This window comes from Prionailurus viverrinus, chromosome B2 (assembly GCF_022837055.1).
Source record: "Prionailurus viverrinus isolate Anna chromosome B2, UM_Priviv_1.0, whole genome shotgun sequence".
Taxonomy (NCBI): Eukaryota; Metazoa; Chordata; class Mammalia; order Carnivora; family Felidae; genus Prionailurus; species Prionailurus viverrinus.
The window spans coordinates 71122607-71142550 of record NC_062565.1 but is presented as its reverse complement, the minus strand read 5'-3'; the positions used below and the strand labels follow the sequence as shown (position 1 = coordinate 71142550).

Here is a 19944-nt window from a genome sequence, read left to right as displayed (position 1 = left end):
TTGCATGTTCTCTCTCCCTCAAAATAAATAAATTTTAAAAAATTGTAAACAAAATGGAATTTCTGAGAATGAAATGTGAAATAATTGAAATTAAAACTCTCTGAAAGAAAGGAGATACAGTAGATAGGATGAAAAAATTCAAAACATAACTTACAGGAGTTTCAGAATGGGAAAGGGGCAGTCTTTGAGGAGTTAATGGCTGAAGGTTTTCTAGGTTTCATAAACATTTGACAAAGCATGACTCCTGAGCAGGATAGATATGAAAAAAAAAAAATCTTTACCTGGAATAATAGTGAAAAATCAAAACTCTAAGTACAAAAGAAAAATGTTAAAACAGCCATACAAAAAATATAGAAGAGACCTATTCTCATGACTGCATATAGTGTTACACTTGTGCATCTGGAATCTAAACGTTAAAGCTTGTATCTTTCTCTTCCTTAATGGGGAAAAGTCCAGAATACAAACACCTGCAGAGAGAGAGAGAGAGAGAGAGAGAGAGAGTGTGTGTGTGTGTGTGTGTGTGTGTGTAAAAAATATATATATGATAACAATACATATATTTATATATGGATACAGGTATAGCTGACTCATTGTTGAACTGAGGCTCATGTTAAGCAGCTCTCCAAGATACACAGCTATTTGTTGACAAAGTGAGGACAGGAGCCCCTATTTCCTATATCAGGTGCACTAGAGCTTAGGCAGTGTTCTTGCAGAATAACTAGTATATAAGAATGTAGTCTCTCTGAGGTACTGAGGTATTCAAAATAATGAGAACAGTATTTAGAGGTTCTCCTTCTAGCAGCCAAAAGTATTAAACAAATAGAAGAAGCAAGAAAAAATTTTAATTTGATCACTTGTCTCTTACAGTACTCCTTGATGGAGGGAAGTGTAAAGACTTAGGATTATTTGCTGTTTTTTATTATTATCACTGAGAAGAGAAAACTGGATTTATCTGCTTTTTATACTTCAGAATTAACTATAAGTTAACTGCCAGCCTAACTGTACTAGAATATTTATGGCAGTCATATTCTTCATATTTCAGCTTTTGTATGAAAATGTTTGTTCACATTTTGAGTTTAGTCAAATACTTAAAGCAGGATTTTAAAAATTAAAATTTTTTGATGGAAATCAGCATGCTAAATAAATATTCTACCCCATTTATTCAACAGATACATTAAATGGTTATCATATAGTGTTTGGAGTAACAGAAACCCAAGATATGAACCAAGAAGAAGTGTTCTATATAAATATATTTAACATTTTCTTAAAATCTGCAAAGTTTATAGAGCCAGTATGTCATAATATTCAGTATCCATGTAATTATAGTTTCTGTTGAAGTGGTTAGTTACCCTTAAGGAGAGAGAGAGGTTGCACAGACACTGTTCAAATGACGTTACCATTGCATAAAGCAGTTTTCTAACTCCTTTAACTTTGCTGCCCCCCAGCCCCTCCCCCTACAAACTATCTTAAGAATCAGGGTTTCAGTCTTTGGAATGTCTTTTTTTTTTTTTTTTTTTTAATTTTTTTTTCAACGTTTATTTATTTTTGGGACAGAGAGAGACAGAGCATGAACGGGGGAGGGGCAGAGAGAGAGGGAGACACAGAATCAGAAACAGGCTCCAGGCTCCGAGCCATCAGCCCAGAGCCTGACGCGGGGCTGGAACTCACGGACCGCAAGATTGTGACCTGGCTGAAGTCGGACGCTTAACCGACTGCGCCACCCAGGCGCCCCTGTCTTTTTTTTTTTAAAGGTCATTTATATGATTTTATTACACAGGAAAATCTGAAATTACAGTTTTCACTTTGGATATATTATTCTTTTCTATTTCACTTTTTTAAACTTTGTTTTTATTTTAAATCCAGTTAGTTAACATTCAGTTAGTTTCAGCTGTACAATATAGTGATTCAGCACTTCCATACATCACCCTGTGCTTATTAAATAACCACAAGTGCATTCCTTAATCCCTTATGGTAATCATTAGTTCTCTATAATTAAGAGTCTGTTTCTTACTTTGACACTCCCCCCCCCTCACTTTTTTCCTGTTGCTTGTTTTATTTGTGAAATTCCACATGAGTGAAATCAAATGGTATTTGTCTTTCTCTGCCTCATTTTGCTTAATTAACATACTCTCTAGCTCCATTCATGTCATTTCAAATGGCAAGATTTCGTTCTTCTTTATGGATGAATGATATTCCACTGTATATATAGACCTTCTTTATCCATTCATCAATAATACTGCTATACACATAGGAGTGCATATATCCTTTTGAATTTGTGTTCTTTGGGTAAATACCCAGTAGTGTGATTGCTGGATTGTAGAGTAGTTCTATTTTTAACTTTTTGAGGAACCTCCATACTGTTTCCCAAAGTAGCTGCACCAGTTTGCATTCCCACCAACAGTACATGAGTGTTCCTGTTTCTCCACAGGAGTGTTCCTGTTTCTCGCCAACACCTGTTGTTTCCTGTATTTTTGATTTTAGCCATTCTGACATGTGTGAGGTTATATCTCATTGATGAGCATCTTTTCACGTATCTGTTGGCTATCTGTATGTCTTCTTTGGAAAAGTGTCTGCTTTTTTCCATTTTTAAAATCAGATTGTTTTTTGAGTGTTTTATAAGTTCTTTATATATTTTGGATCCTATCCTTTATTGGATATGTCATTTGCAAATAGCTTCTCCCATTCCATGGGTTGCTTTATTTTGTGTATAACACCGGTATATTTTGGTAATTTTGTATATATTATAAATACCTGATCAACCACTTAAAAGGTGTATTCATAGAGTTACAGTCATAAACACAGTACATAAATCAAATTGAATCTGTTCAAGTGACCAAGGAAGATTGGGAAGAAAAGTAAAAAAACAGCAGGACAGATGTAATTGAAATCATTACAGAGTGTTTTCCAGCCACAGTGGAATCAAACCAGAAATAAAGTAAAAGGAAAATCTCTAATCACTTGATTGATGACTAAATAAATATATATTTCTGAATAATCTGTGAGATCAAAGAAGTCTTATGGGAAATAAAACACATTGAACTAATAAATGAAAATGAATACAATATAAAAATTTGTGGGATGAAGCTAAAAAATTGAGGAAAACATAGAGCACTAAAATAGTACATGAGAATAGAAAAAGTCTCAAATCAGTCATCCAAGCTCTCTCCTCAAGAACCAAGAAAAATTAAAATTAACCCACAGTGAGCAGAAGAAAGGAAATAATAAAAAGAAATCAATGCAACTGAAAACAAAAACAATAGAGAAAATCCATAAAACCAAAAATCTGGTTCTTTGAAAAGATCTATAAAAGTGACAAATCTCTATTAAGAAAAAAGACACAAGTTGCTAATATCAGGAATGCAATAGAGGATATCACTACAGACCATACAGATACCAAAAAGATAATAAATACTACAGGCAACTCTACACATACAGATTTGACATCATAGGTGAAATGGACCATTTCTCAAAGTACAGACTACCACAACTCCCCCAATAGAAAATAGATCATTTGAATAGCCCTGTAACTAGTAAGGAAATTTAATTTGTAATTAAAAGCTTTCAAAAAAGAAATGTCTTAAGTCCAAATATCTTCACTGGACAATTCTACCAAAATTTAAAGAATTAACACAAATTCTACATAGTCTCTTTCACAAGACAGAGAAGGGATGACTACTACTTCTGCACCCATTCTGTGAAACCAGTATTATCCTGATTTTAAAACTGGACCAAAAAAATACAAAAGAAAATGCAAAAATTCTCAATAAAATATCAGCAAATAGAATTCAGTGATATATAAAAATGATATTATACCATGACCAAGTGGGCTTTTATCCAGGTATGGAAGTCTCATTCAATAATTCAAAAATGAATCTGTGTAATTCATCATATTGAAGGAGAGAAGTCAGATGATTGTATCAATGCATATGAAAAAGTATTTGACAGAATACACATTTGTTCTAAGAATGCACATATCAGATATGGGATTAGATGGTACAGTCAGCATTCCCATAAGAGGAAATGAGAATGGGGCTTAAAAGGAAATTTATTACATTCACAAGTCCCAGAGATGGTGTCACTGAATGCCACTTAGAGCCACAAGGGAAACATCAGGTTTTGGTCAGATGGCAAAAGGCAGGAGCAAGGAAATGCTTAAGCCAGAGCCGTTATTGGGGTTTTTATGAGAAAGGCAAGGCAGAGCAGGGTAAACACTTTAGGACTAGCTAATTTGAATAATTCCACTGGGCTTTGGGGCGTAGGGTTGGTCTGTCTCTAAGAATTGGTTAGTCCTGGGAGGGGCAGGCTCTCTTCAGGTCTGTAAGAATCCCAAATCACCAGAGCATCAGGAATACAAAAGATATGAAAATATAATTTACATAATTAGTCCTGTGATGAATGGATGCAATATAGACAAATACATAATGTAAGATAACCACCATTAATGATAATTAAAAAAAAAAAAACTCTTAAGTAAACTAGGAATAAAGGGGAACTTTGAAAACGTGATAAAGAGTATCTGTTTAAAAACCTACAGCTAAATTGTACTTAATCATGAAAAACCAAATGCTTTCCCCCTAAGATTGGGAATGAGGCAAAGATGCCTGTTCTCACCACTGCTTTTCAACATAGTACTGCAAATTCTAGCCAATGCAATAAGGTAAGAAAAAGAAATAAAAGGCATATAGATTGTTACAGAAGAAATAAAACTGTCCCTATTTGTAAAAGGTAACAATGCTATTTCCCTTATGGTCAAATATACTTGATCATAATTTAAACTTGATGGTGCAAACTCAAGCTACGTGTTGAAAAATATAGTTACATACTTCTGGTCTATGGAAAAGATGTATTACTCTTTCTCTTTTAAAAGATACCATATTCAAATAATTTTATACCCTTCTGTTTCTTTCTGCTTTCACTTGTCTGTTTTTATTGCTTCTAATCTATTGCCTTATTTTATACACAGTTGACTAGGTAGATACTTTAGGTGATTCCACTTCTCCTTTGTCTGATGAAGTGTATAGGTTTTGTGACAACTATTTACATTCACAATTCCTGATTAATGCAGAGTTCCCAATTGTAGTACTAAAGTTGAGGTTACTAGAATTCAGGCCTCCACACAAATGGGGTATTAGTGTATTTCTATTGTTTTATCTCCTTATTTTTTATTTATTTTTTATCTGCTTATTTTAAAGATATATGTCAGAGCCTTTAGAGTTCATAGCTAGTATAAAATTTTGAGTTTCATTATGTTAAATTTGTTAGTTGTGGATCTAAGGTTTTTTTCAGTACTCTTAATCCTCTTTTTCCAGAAAAACTCTACCCTTTACCTCTTCCTCAAGAAAAAGCAGCAGAACTCAATAGCTTCTTGAATGAGAAGAACCTATGTTGACTGCAATAAAAGGGAGAGGGCATGAAAAAAATAAAAATTATTAGGGAAAAAAAAAAGCCTTGATGAGGAAAGTAAGGGATTATTAATAGTTCTAGGACTTATACTCATCACAGGAATTGTATGTCAATCCCTGTGCTGAGTATTAATGCCTTGTGGTAGTGATGTTAATAGTAATACCACCTGTTTTTCTTCTTTTTAGGACTACAGAGACATCATTGACACTCCAATGGATTTTGCTACTGTTAGAGAAACTTTAGAGGCTGGGAATTATGAGTCACCCATGGAATTATGTAAAGATGTCAGACTTATTTTTAGCAATTCCAAAGCCTATACACCAAGCAAAAGATCAAGGGTATATACTTAAAACTGGTTTTGTCTATGTTTAATTTAAATGAAATTAGTAGCAAAGTATGTTAAGTAACTAAGTGTTCTGTTAATTAAATATAGAGCAAAATTTATATTATGTTCTTAATGGTATCCTAGTGGAAAAAAGAATTCACATATTTTTATTTCTTTCCTTCTATAAAATAAAAGTGATGACATTAATGTTTAGGGATGGTTACTTTTCCTTAACACATACCACATACTTATTGTCCTGGTATATATTAGGGCTATGTGGGCTTAACTTTTCCAGCTATTTTCTGCATTAATGGAAAGGTATTTTTGTGAATGATTTATAAAAATGAGTAAAATTATAAATATCATTTACCTCTCTTTGGGCAGACAAGATATCACAAAAGGGTGATATATGGAAATGAAATGAAAAAGAATAGGGGCACTTGGGTGGCTCAGTCGGTTAAGCGTCTGACTTTGGCTCAGGTCATGATCTCACAATTCATGAGTTTGAGTCCTGCATCAGGCTTTGTGCTGACAGCTCAGAGCCTGGAGCCTGCTTTAGATTCTGTATCTTCCTCTCTCTGCCTCTCACCCACTCGTGTTCTATCTCTCAAATAAATAAATGTTAAAAAAAAAAAAAAGGAAATTAAAAAAAGAAAAAATATAGATGATAGTCCTAGGTAACAGGTTCAAAACCTCAGGGATAGTTTCAGTGTGATAGAGTTCAAAGGAATTTTGTCTGTATAGGCCGTGTGAATTGATACTAGGGCTCTTATTTAAGAATCTGAAATCTGGGGCCCTTGGGTGGCTCATTTGGTTGAGCATTCAACTCAATTTCGGTTCAGGTCATGATCCCAGGTTTGTAGGATCGAGCCCTGCATTATAATGGCTCAGTGCTGAGCATGGAGTCTGCTTAAGATTCTGTCTCTCCCTCTGCTCCTTGAACCACCCCCCCCCCAAAAAAAAAAATAAAAACTTAGACTCTGAAACCTTGGAAGATTTCTAATCCAAATGTAAAAATAGTTTAATTGTCAGGTCACCTGGGTGGTTCGGTCAGTTGAGTGTATGACTCTTGATTTCAGCTCAGATCATGATTCCAGGGTCATGGGATTGAGTGCTGTGATGAGCTCTGCACTGAATGTGGAGCCTAGTTAAGATTCTCATTCATATTCTCTCTCTGTCTCTCTCTCAAAAATTAAAAATAAAACTTACAAAAAATACAGTTTAAATGTAAAAAGGCTTTAGTTTTACTCTTCATCTAAAGAGATTGGAAAAATATAATGTTTAAATTGTTGAAACTTTTTGCTAAAGAAAAAACTTAAGTTATATGTTAATATTTACTGAGCAGGCATTTTTCCTTTCCACATTTAAGCACTTTTTTTCTTATCGTAGATTTACAGCATGAGTTTGCGCCTGTCTGCTTTCTTTGAAGAACACATTAGTTCAGTTTTATCAGATTATAAATCTGCTCTTCGTTTTCATAAAAGAAATACAATAACCAAAAGGAGGAAGAAAAGAAACAGAAGCAGCTCTGTTTCCAGTAGTGCTGCATCAAGGTATATGATTTATTTTAAAAAAACATCAACTGATCTATAACTTTGTCATCTAAATGATAGAATTTGGTGTTTTTTAATACTTCCTTTACTATTCCCTATATTGCAGAATGATATATTTGACATGCAAGTTCCTATGATGTGGAGGATTTTTAATCTTTTAACTAAAGCTATACTAGTGTAAGTGCTTAAATTCAAACTGCTAAATCTATACAGTAAAACAGCATTTTTAGGATAGTGATGGCATCATGCTTTCTGTCATATAACTGTAGCATTTATGGCAATCCTTCACTAAATATTCACTTTCAAAGGCTCACAACCATATGAAATCCACTACAAATCTCATATTTTAACATATTTCATAATAGTACAAATATTGAATCCAACAGTATTATAAAACTATTTTATTTATCCGCCTAGAGCTATAGGAATGACTAATGATACTATTTTATTTACAGCCCTGAAAGGAAAAAAAGGACCTTAAAACCCCAGCTAAAGTCAGATATCTCTACCTCTCCATTCTCTACACCTACACGATCAATACCACCGAGGCATAATGCCACTCAGATAAATGGTAAAACAGAATCCAGTTCTGTAGTTCGAACCAGAAGCAATCGAGTGGTTGTAGATCCAGTTACCACTGAGCAGCCATCTACTTCTTCTGCAGCAAAGGCTTTAATTTCAAAAGCTAATACATCTGCAATGCCAGGGAAAACAAGTAAGAATCATTTACAGTTTCTAAATTGAAGTATATATGATTTTTAAATTTAGCTTTTATTTTGCCAAATGAAATATATGAGATTTTTGTAAATTCCAGCAGAAAGTGTTGGTTTTGCTCTTTTTTGCTTATTTGTTTTTGCTTTTAATAAGAAAAAAAAATGAGGTTTAGTAATGTTAGCATAGAATACTTAAAAATGGTAACTCTGATCCAATGCCTGGATTAAAATCCTAGTACCCAGACTTGCTAACAATTTGCTATGGCTTGCCTTCATAATATTAAAGTTACTGGACATCATCAGAAAGGTCTGAAACTGTTAAAAGAGTTTCTTTGTGTATTCCTTTTTCCTGTTTGAAAGTAGATTTCCTAAGAAAGCATTAAGCAACTCCTAGGTTTTATCCTTTCACTAATTCAAGCAGTTCAAATTACAAGTAATCCCAACCTCCTTGCTTGTTTATAGGTTAAATAATTTAGTTTTTAATTGTGTGTGTGTGTGTGTGTGTGTGTGTGTGTGTGTGTGTGTGTGTATGTGTTTCAGTTCTAGAAAATTCTGTGAAACATTCCAAAACCTTGAATACTCTTTCAAGTCCTGGTCAGTCCAGTATTAGTCATGGCACTAGGAATAATTCTGCAAAAGAAAACACAGAAAAGGAAAAGCCAGTCAAACGTAAAGTGAAATCATCTGTACTCTCAAAAACATCCACTCTTTCAAAGTCATCATCCGTCATGGAGCAAGGTAAGGTATTATTTGTATCTTCCAAGATAAAGTAGGTATTTCTTAAGAATAATGCTTTTTGTTGGAGGTAGCATTTATATCCACTTTTTGTTAGGTTGCTCATTTAAAAGTCACATTCTGTATTAGTTGGTACATTCAGTGAGACATCTTTTGATTTGCAGCTTTGTGCCCAAAGCAAACTGTATTGTGATTAAATTTTAAGAGCCAAGAAAAACTTGCTTTATGGAAATAAAAACAAATTCTAGAATCAAAGGCTTTTACTGATGTAAGTTAACTAATTCCTGACTTCATTATTACAAAACCTTAAAAAGTATTTTCAGGTAGTTTAAATTAAATTAGATTTACTTAACCAAATGTAGACGCCTTTCCTTTTTAGAAAAATTAAGTTCTTACATCACAAAATTCAGCACACTGCCCTGCCCTTCACTAAATGTTAACTCATCAGGGTTGTCCACAGCCCGACCTTTGTTCTGTCATAAAACTTTTAGCCCTTTACAGTTATGCTTCCAAGTTCTCTCATCTGCAGATTTTCATTTTAAAGGCTTTATGTTTGAACGGTGGAGAAAGAAACTGATATAGTACACCCTATGATGTGTTAAAACAATTATGGCTTATTGGCAGTGAGCAGTTCAAGAAGAAGCATTTTGTATCACAGCTTCCAACGTATGCCTAAACAATTTCCTCTTCAATGTTCTCCTCCGAAACCTCTCAAAATTTAATATTTCTACTGAAATGTCCTTTTATATGTATAATGGCATTGGGATATACCCCTCTATGTAAGCTTAAAGTCAGGGAGTCATCTAGCCTTCTCTTCCAGATCTACTTCACAGTCGTTAGTTTCTGTTATTTCTGCCTCCTTAATTTCTCTAAAGTCGGTTCCTCTCACTTCCGTGTTTTTAATTCAGGCCTACATAATTTCTCACCTGGACTGTTCTAGTTTTCTAACTGGGGTTGCTGTCTTGATTCTCAACTCTTCCTTACCCAATATGTCTTCCACATTGCGTAAAAGTGATCTTTCTGATCATTTATCTTTAGCACAAATGCATGCATGCCCATACACACACACAGTTGAAATCCTTCCCTGCGTTCAAATCATCCATGGAGTCAGATTTTAATGTTTTTGCTTATTATATAAGACTCTTCATTACTTGGCTGCTGCCTAAGATTCCAGCTTTCTTTACTTTTCCCTCTCCTTTTTATGTCCCAGCTATCCTATACCACTTGAAGTCTCTGAAATATCATTGTCCTTTTCTTCCTTCTTTGGAATGTCTTTTTTTCCCTCCCAATTTAATGGTTTCCTATTACCTTTCAAGTTCCACTTTGAAATATTATCCACTCCAGGAAGCCTCTTCTTGGGTTCTTTAGACAGAATCAAGCACTTCTTTTATGTTCCCAGAACACCCTGTTCATTGCTTTTTGTGGTAACACTTATTAGAGTATTCTTTTTTACATGTATTTGTATCCAGTGGAATCTGAACTTCTGGGTTTAATTACTTTTTCAGTCACTTATACTTACTATATAGTGGTCAGTAAGTGAATAAAGAAGCAAATGACTTTGTATATCAGTGTTTTACATTTTTATTATTCTTCCTTTCTGAACTAAATTCAAAGTTTTTTGTATAGTATATTGGCCTTGCTTCTGTCACTTTGAACCCTACAGAAATCAGATGTACATAGTGAATTGGTTCTAGCATTAACAATAGGGGGTCCAGTAACCAATTTGATTTATAAGTTTTGCGTATCACAAATACATGAGTTACCAGTGCAGTATAGAAATATAATTAGCTAATAAGTCATTAATGATGACTTATTACATAAACATTGACACCTGGATTAACTGTTAGAATCAAGAGGCAATTCTGTCCAGTGGAAATATAATATAAACCACTATAAATCATGTATATTATTTTAAGTTTTCTAGTAGCTACTACATCTAATAATAACAAACAGGTAAAATTACTAATTTTAATAATTTATTCCATCATATCAAAAATACTGTCATTTCAACCTGTAATCAATATTTAAAATGTACAGTGCTTCAGTATTCACATTTAAATTAAAAATTCAGTTCCTCAATTGCATAGCTGTTTCAATTGCTCAGTAGCCACATGGTTAATAACTACCATACTGAACACAGGCCCATATAAAGAGTGTTACATTCATTCTTAACCTTTTTACTTAATGCATTGCTTTGCAAAGTTGATGAAACCTGTAGTCCTTTCCCCAGAAAATGCCCATAGGCATATTCACACAAAATTTGGACATTTCAAGAAATTCATGGAGTCCTTGAAGCCAAACTGTAGAATTTCTATAGTGAGTATGTGGACTGGTTATTTACAACCTTGTCAGCAGTCTTAATGTAAAACAAGTAAGATATACAAAATCCTCAGACAGGTTAAGTGTAATTGTGTGTTAGAAGATACTTAATTACTTTATTCACACTCACACACATTTCTCCCCTCTTCCCACTCCCCTCCTTATGCCGGAAAACCACTAAAGAAAATTATTTGTATCATGGGGGTCAGGAAATGAGGGCTTTGCCTTTTCCCTTTGCTTCTGGCTCTGGCCTTTTGTGACCTCTTGATTTTTTTCTTGATATATATGAAGTATAATTCAAAGCTATACAGATATCATTATGAGGAAGCATTCTCTTTAAAAGCAGTGTTCATCTCTTTATGTATTTTCTTTAGAATATTGCAGTGTAGATCACCCACCACAACCAAACACAAAAACTTAAGAACTTTAGAAGAACAAAGGTAGTAGTAATACGTGTTTGTCATCTTTTTCCTTCATCTAAAGGGGTAATAGCATTTATTTTTAACACAGAAAGGCAGTTCACCATGGTCTCTAGATAGATTTAGAGTTTGATCTCTAGAATTTTATATTTTTTTAAAAAGCACAATAGCCTTTATCTTGGAGTTTGTTGCAATTATAATGGCATACATAATAGATTTGATTGATACATGGATTCAGTACTGCTTATGATAATAAATCAATTGTTTGCCATTCAATTACGTAAGGATATAGGACCGTTTCAAAGAGCCTGTGAAGGAAACTACTGTTTAGTTGTTTACTTCATCCTTTTTAAACTATTCTGAGAACATAGTTCATAACCAAGAGTAACTGATTTCTAGTGTTGTAGTTAGGATAGAGGAAGAATGTCAAAGGCATGGTAGTTTTTATGGGGAATAATTGATATAAATTATTCTAATAGATGTACTCAAAAACCTCTTTTGTAGTAGGATTAGGAGAGGAAATTCTTCTTACCTCTGAGGAACATAAGCAAATATTTAAATTGTAAACTCTTCTCTGATACCAGAGAGGGTATGATGATCGTATCCAAAAAGGAATCAAATAAGAGCTAGAAACATTCCAGTCTTGATATCCCTTTTTCTTCCATCCCTAGTAGAAAAAGTTATTAGAGGTAAGTGGAAGGAGATGTTATACTTACTATGTATTCAGATTACCAAGTTAAAAGGTCATGGATTTTATACTAACATCATTTTCCATGATTGAGCTGCTTAAAGGTAGGAATACTGAAAACTTGTTAATGAGGTAAGCAGTAAAGTTCTTTGTGGTTGCTAAGCTCTATACAAGTGAATATGGTCATTTTATGTAATCGAAACAGTGTTCATATATTAGAACATGTAGTAAAGTTAATAGTGCTAAGAAACCTTGGCTGATCTCAGCTATATCATAATTTACAATGTTAACAGGTTATTTGCTGAGTGTCATTTCCCTCATGTGAGGTCATTAATGATTTCATTAAGGGTCTTTCTTCCTCTGTGAGTTTTAGGTAGAAGATAATATCATTAAACTATTAGCCTTCTGTTAGTTCCTTTTCTCATTTTAGTAAAAACAAAGATTAGAATTACGTGCTTATGTAAGTATAGCAGTGTCCTTATGACTAGTTTGAGAGTCAAATAAAAAAAGCAATTCCCTATGTTAAGTGTACTGTTGTTCCTTTTTAGCAGATTGCAGGAACAATGCTCTTGTACCAGGAAGCATTCAAGTAAATGGCCATGGAGGGCAGCCATCTAAACTTGTAAAGAGAGGACCTGGAAGGAAGCCTAAGGTAGAAGTTAACACCAATAGTGGTGAAGTTATACACAAGAAAAGGGGTAGAAAGCCCAAAAAACTACAGTATGCAAAGCCAGAAAACTCAGAGCAAAATAATGTACATTCAATCAGAGACGAAGTAGTTCCTTCTTCAACATGCAGTTTTCTTTCTGAAACTAATACTGTAAAGGAGGATCTGTTACAGAAAAAAAGTCGTGGAGGCAGAAAACCGAAAAGGAAGATGAAGACACAAAAACTAGATTCAGATCTCATAGTTCCTACAAGTGTTAAAATGCTAAGGAGAAGTAACCGAAAAAAGACAGATGATCCTATGGATGAGGAAGAAGAGTTTGAGGAACTTAAAGGCTCTGAACCCCACATGAGAACTAGAAACCAAGGTCGAAGGACAGCTTTCTATAATGAGGATGATTCTGAAGAGGAGCAAAGGCAGCTGTTGTTCGAAGACACCTCTTTGACTTTTGGAACTTCTAGTAGAGGACGAGTCCGAAAGTTGACTGAAAAAGCAAAAGCTAATTTAATTGGTTGGTAACTTGTACCAAAATATTTTACTTCAAAATCATAAAGCAGGTACAGTTAAGGAATACGTAGAACTAAGGCTTCTGCTTCCTTGCTGCTATGGTGGATTAGGGAATGTTTTGATTTGCAAAAAAAAAAACAAAAAAACAAAAAAAAAACCACAAACAAACAAACTTACAAGACACTTCACTTCTTTAAATGAATATATATATATATAAATATATACATATATATTTTAAATGTTTGCTATTTATTGCCTTTAGATAGGTTATGCATTTCAACATTCATTTCATTCACTGTTTGAAACAAAAGAAATTGAGGACCTATAATGAATTCCCAGTTTATTTCTGGAAAAGACAGTTCTGCTATACTCTTAAGGAGCATAATATTCCTAGTGATAGAGCATTTCATGTTAAAATGAATTATTTTTGACCAAGCCAGGTACATTTCTATTGATACAGAAGGTCGTGCCCCTAGGAAGACAGATGTTACCAGAGTAGCAGTAAATTCAGAAGTGTGTTTCCTCTAAAGATAAATATAAAAATTCCCACCATTTGATAACCCTAAAAAGTTTAATTTAACTATAGATTGTTCATCTACAAAGAATCTAGATGAGGCTTTTGCTGTATTCCATTTCTGCCAAACATAAGAGAAAATGTACTGATGGAAAGGAAACATATCCACATTGGAAAACATTTGACTGTCTAATTTTTCAGACCTTGATTCTTATATCAATCACTCAATCTCTGTTTATTGTGCCAAAGACTGAGAATCAGTGCAGTGGAAAGCCTGTTTTTGACTGTCAGGACAGCATACACTTTTCAATATTGGAAAGGCTATATATTATTCTAAAGAGCACGTTATTAAAAAGAGTTATGCTGAGATGTATCTTTTTTTGGTACTTAATAGTAGAAAATAATGCACTGGTGGGTCCTTTGACAGAGATGTTTTAGAGAAAATGTTTAAGTGGTTAAAGGATTCAAGGAGAATACAGGAAAAAGGTATGGGATTTGATGTTTACTTGTTGATCTGGATTAATGTCGTTTCTAAACTTTAGACATATCTAATAGGCTAAAATGACTTACAAAGAAATGTGTCTGTGTGTGTATGTGTATATATTGATAAATGGGTATAATTAAATATATATACAAACACATACTTATATACTATTACCCAGGTATAAATTCTTTTTTCAGGATTTTTTAGATAGTGGTAGAATAAAAATAATTTTAAAATGTCATACTTTATAGTTTAATTTTAAGGGGAAGATTGGTTATTTTCAATTATTAAAGGTTAAAATAGGCCAAATCACTTTTTATGCAATCATGTTTTATACAGTGGTCTCATTGCACATTGTGTTTTTTCTGCACTTTTTATGGTATCCTTATCACGCTGGTATGTCAATATACACCCTAAAGAAAAATTCCATTTAATGATTGTGCCTTGTATTCTATTATTTTTTGCATCATTAGTAAAATTGAGTTGTCTATTGTAAATGATAACTATATGACTTAGGAGAATGTATTGCTATATGTACTGCTATGGAAAAGGAAAGCAGTTATTTATTTGTTTATGGTACAGTAGTTATTTTATACCTTAAAAACCAACATAAATACCATTTCTATTGTTTAAAAATTGTCCATTTTTTTAAAAGTTTAAAGAATGTAGTATTTTCTGAGGACTGGTATGGTACAAAAATGTAACCAAAATTTTCAGATACTACATTTTTAAAAAGTGAGGATGGGAAAATCTGTATCAGCATGACCCTGATGTAGAAAAATAAAGTCTTTAATTGAACCTTGGCAAAATACATTACATAATTATTTCTTTACTTATTTCTGGTAGGGATAAATGTTAGCCGTCATTTAATTGTCTTGAAGAACAGTGGAAAGTGATGCATTTGGGCTTTTTAGATCATTTGTACCTAAATTTGTACAGAAAACCTCCTGTGAAATTAAGTAAACCATTTTCCAGATCTTAACTGGATTGCTGTGATTTTGCAGTTGAAAAATAATTTCAAATTTTTCAGGTTTTTTGTATATTTATTTTTTTCTAACAAATATATTTAACTATATAATTAAAAGTCAGTAGTTAAACTCTTCATAATGCAGAAATGGATGGCTTGGTTGTATAGTAAAATGAGTCTTTCAGTTACACCATTATTGAGAATAATGTGTATGTTTGAAATTTAAGTCATTAAAGTAATTTGTTGCTTTTGAAGGCAATCTGTTTGAAACATGTAATTTCCTGATGTTATCTGCATTGTGTTGGAAAAAAAAATAGACTATAAATCCATTTTTGTAAAAAACAAGTGTACAGTTTTAAGGTGTGTACAGAAAAAGGAAGAGCGTACACAGTCTTAGAGTGGAATATACCTCTAGTATGATGTATGGATTAGTTCTAACTCTTGAGCAAAGAAATGAGTAATTACCATCTTACATGCAACAAGTAAATGTATTATTTCTGTTCTAAAGACACTGTGTATTTATGACCTTATTTGGACATTATTAGACATTGGTTTCTTAGTAAAGCAAAAATGACATGGATTCAGATTCTTTGTAATTAAAACATTTAAAAATGTATTAGTAATATCAGATATATTTAGATTTTATATTTTTATAATTTAGCTTCTATACATTGCAAAAGTTGAATTGAGAAATTTATGTCATCACCGTATTTTTGTTCTGTTTGACCAGATATCAAAAGTATTGGAAAAAATTACCCTCTTTAAGACAGTGACACCATGTATGTATTCTTTGTAGGCCAAAAGAAAATTTGGCAGTTGTCTTAGGTGAGCAATAAAAACCTCAAGTTTATTGAAAGCTTCAGAAATATAACTCATTACATACATGGAAAATATAAGTCAATTTCTGTATTTTTAAGTACCTAATCTCTCCACCTGGTAGTCTCCAGTCCCAATCAAATCTTATAAAATTATAAAATGTTGCAAATGAGCAGTATAAATCATTCAGTCTAATTATAGTCTCATAACTGGGCAATAGATCTATACTTTCTTAAAATTTTATCCTGTTTTCTGCTTAAATTTATGTACTAAAGATTTGTTGGTCTTGTTTCCATTGTTTTTATTATTGGCACAGCTTCACAAATTTGAAGGCTCTTTGTTAACATTATTATGAAACTATCTTCCTCCTTAAATTTAATTAGAGTAACTGTATAGAATTATTGTGGGCTTGATCATGTCACATCTGAAATACGAGTTTGGCAGAATTTAGTATCGCTTGGAAATGAATTGCGTTAAGATAGACTGGTCTGCAAAAAGATCCTCATGCAGCACATGTGTGTTAACACCTAGAACTGACCCTTATCTGGAGTGTAGTATATTAATCAGACATTTTAACAGACATATTCAAATAACATTTTGCTTATGTTGTATTCACATTTACATGTTTTAAAATATGATTAATAATATAAATTCTTCTTGCTGATGTTTAATTCTAGCATTCCACTTTATACAAACATAGCTTGTATCTCTCAAATGTCAACTAAAAGCAAATTGTTATTTTGAATGTTTTTATTCACCTGAAGTTAATTTTTGAGTAGGTTGAAAGGACCAAGATACTTGAGTGTTTAAAGGGCTATAAGCATTCTTATATGCAGGAAATACATGGTTGTAGAGTCATAAAAGGGGAAGTACTTATACGTTCTGTGAATTACCCCCATACTAAGAAAGTACTTTTTACATAACAGGTTGTGATGTGGTTTAGTTATGTTTAGGTGAGAATTTATTTTCCTATTAAAATTAGAAAAATACACCTTTTCCTTACTTTCCTCCTTGCACTTCTCCAAAGTTCCCCAAATTTCCAAGTGATTTGAACTGAATATTACATTTACTAAGAAACTACTTATGTTCTTAATTATACTAAGCTAAGCACTCCAAATGATGTACTATATGTACAGTAACTAAGAAGAGGTCAAATTGAGTTAGAAGACTGTAAGTACCACTTTTGGCGCTCCAGAGATAAATCTTGTACACACTACAGTAAAACAATTAGAAAATATTATGAGCTATAAGTATATATTATTTTTAGTTTTGATAGCTCTGTGTTGAAGTACTTCTTTTAATGCAGATAAAATCATCAGGAAATTAACCTTTATATGGCACAAACCAAATACGTAATAGTGGGTGGCTATGAGTTTCTACATTTAAGGAGCTAAGAGAATAGGTTTGAGATGATATGTAGTACACGATAGGATACAGAGGCACACACATGCTCATGACTTTTAAGATTGTGTGTGTTGATTAATCACAATGATAAACTATAAATTGAGGCAAAATACAAAGTTACATTTTTGGACCATATTAAAACTGCAAGAAGATGAGGTCTTATTAAAGATCTTTTAGAAAACTGTTAAATCCTGTCACACGATATTTAGACGTGTAGAATGTAGCTCAATTTTTTAAAAGTAACTGACCTAGAGGGTTAAAGTTGAAACTGACACATTTTCAAATTAAAATTATACTTATACTTATTTTGTACAGAAAACAATGTTAAACACAAGCAAATCTGTTGTATGTAATAAGTAACAGAGTTTAAAGACAAATTATTTAGCTTTATTGAGGTTTTTGTTTTTTTCCTTCCGGAAACCTGGAAGTATCATGTTATAAACGGCAGTCTCACACCAGAATAGCAGTGCCCTTTCTTTTTGTACATATTGATTGGACCTTTCTTTACTGTTATGTGGACACTTTCTATGTTAGTTTTGATGCATAATTCTTTGAATCCTTTTATACAAACTAGAATGTATGTGTAAGAATTCCTGTCCCTGCAATGTAGTAACTACAAACTTATTTTTAAAATAAATAGAAAACTTGTTTTTCTAAGCTATTTTGTAGAGTCTCCTGATTTCTTACTTGCTCTTTTTTGTGGGGGGGGGGTGGGGGGGTTGGGGGGGGTAACACATAACGTGCTCAGTACATAATTTCAACAGGCACTGTACCAAAGAAGGCATTATGTAAATGCTGGTGCATTAGAGTTTTGCCCTATTTACCAAAATGTTAAAATTAATAGCCAGTTAAAGGATTGTGGGTACACTAATTCCTAAATAACCAAAGGTTGAAAATAAGTCACTTGCCTTTTAATGTGTACATTTTATTTTAAATTATTAATTTATTACTATGTGCAAGTTACTGTACTGGGTGATAAATACAGTATTCAGATATGTAAGATAATTCAAAGGAACAGTTTGTGTAAGTATTTTTTCAAAAATGTGAAGTAAAATTTCTGCAAAAGAAATGGAGGAATGAGGAAATATTTCACTTGTTAAGCAGTTATAACAAGATAAGATTTATGAAAGCATTGCTTATTGACTTCCCAAGAATCCCAATTACAGTAAAAAGAATATATAAGGCTATAATAAATGACCATTCAGATTAAGCAGCTAAAGGGATGATTTGTATTTTTGTGCTATTGATCATTTCTCCCTACGAAATTTTGTTTAAATGACTAAAATTTCTAAGTTGAGGAAAGCAGGTAGGCATTCCTGGGGTACTTTTTTTTTTCCCTCTTTCTAAAATAGACGGATACTTACATGTGGTATATACTTAGAAGAACCAGTCAAGAAAAATTCATTTTCAGCAATCACTTTTTACTGGTTTCTTTTTGTAATAGCATCAATTTTATGTTCGAGGCTGTTTCCCTATTATTTAAGGACAGTAAGATTAAAACCCAAAGCACAAGACTTCTGTCCCTTGCAGTATAATACCTTGTATTTGTAATCTTTCTGCACTTAACACATTTACTGTGTATTGATTGCTCTTTGGTTTTGTTTGGGACGAGAATAGAAAGATTCAATGAAATACCTTTTAGCCTGATTAGCTAGACATGGTGGCAGCAGCGTAACGGAATGAAGTAGGCTTAGAGTTGAGTCCTTTCATCTCATTTAGCTTTACTTTCTTCATCTGTAAAGTTAAAAAAAAATTTATTAGATAATTTCCAAGGTCCAATTCATTTCAAATAGCCTATGGTTACTTCTCATTTGTATATTGTCCGCTGTACTCATGGATCAGTCTTGGCTTTCCTGTTTAGTCCATAAATAAAATAAGCCATTTAATGTATAACTTCCAAGCAAGCTGATTGTAGTAAGTGTACATGTGACCATGACCTAATTGTAGGGAGTGTAAAATCTTGTGAACCCTTAGAAAATGGAGTTTTGAGTTGCAATATTTGTTTGCTACTAATAAAAAGTACTAAAGTTTGTGATTTTCCCAGGGCCCTCTGGGAAGTCTCAAAGACAGTTTCTGTGTAAAACATACCTTGAAATTTTTAGGATTCAATTTTGGGAAAGCAAAATCAAAAGTTTTCAGAGATTTAATCACTTCATTAAGATAGGATCATGGGTGCCTGAGAATAATAGTGGGTTTCCCACTTAATAAAAGTGAAAGAAAATATTTAAAAAGAAACCTAGAAGGCAGAGCAATTTCAAGGAAACTCCTCTATCGCAAATGGGAAACTTGTTCTTTCATTTTGATCTTTGTTTTAATAATTAACATTATAAAGTTAAAGCCAAGCAAATTATTCTGATGAGAAATGGGATATTTGAGCAAATTATACAGAAGTTATAGAGCAATTTAGTCTTCTTTTGAGCTCTTTAAGAA

The 19944-nt window shown here is 32.9% G+C and overlaps 1 protein-coding gene across 5 annotated transcripts in view; it reads left to right on the top strand.

Annotated features, from left to right (window-relative positions):
* Positions 1-18171, top strand: part of PHIP (pleckstrin homology domain interacting protein) — a 140623-nt gene extending 122452 nt beyond the window's left edge. For 3 of the 5 annotated variants that reach the window (XM_047857914.1, XM_047857913.1, XM_047857916.1), the window contains 5 exons: positions 5589-5741; positions 7118-7281; positions 7737-7996; positions 8535-8732; positions 12704-18171. In XM_047857914.1, the coding sequence (XP_047713870.1) occupies positions 5589-5741; positions 7118-7281; positions 7737-7996; positions 8535-8732; positions 12704-13341 (1413 nt within the window). In that variant the 3' untranslated portion in view covers positions 13342-18171. Of the gene's footprint in view, positions 1-5588; positions 5742-7117; positions 7282-7387; positions 7459-7736; positions 7997-8534; positions 8733-12703 lie in introns of those variants that run through there. The other 2 variants (XM_047857915.1, XM_047857917.1) reach the window with 2 other exon arrangements.
* The last annotated feature ends 1773 nt before the right edge of the window (positions 18172-19944 follow it).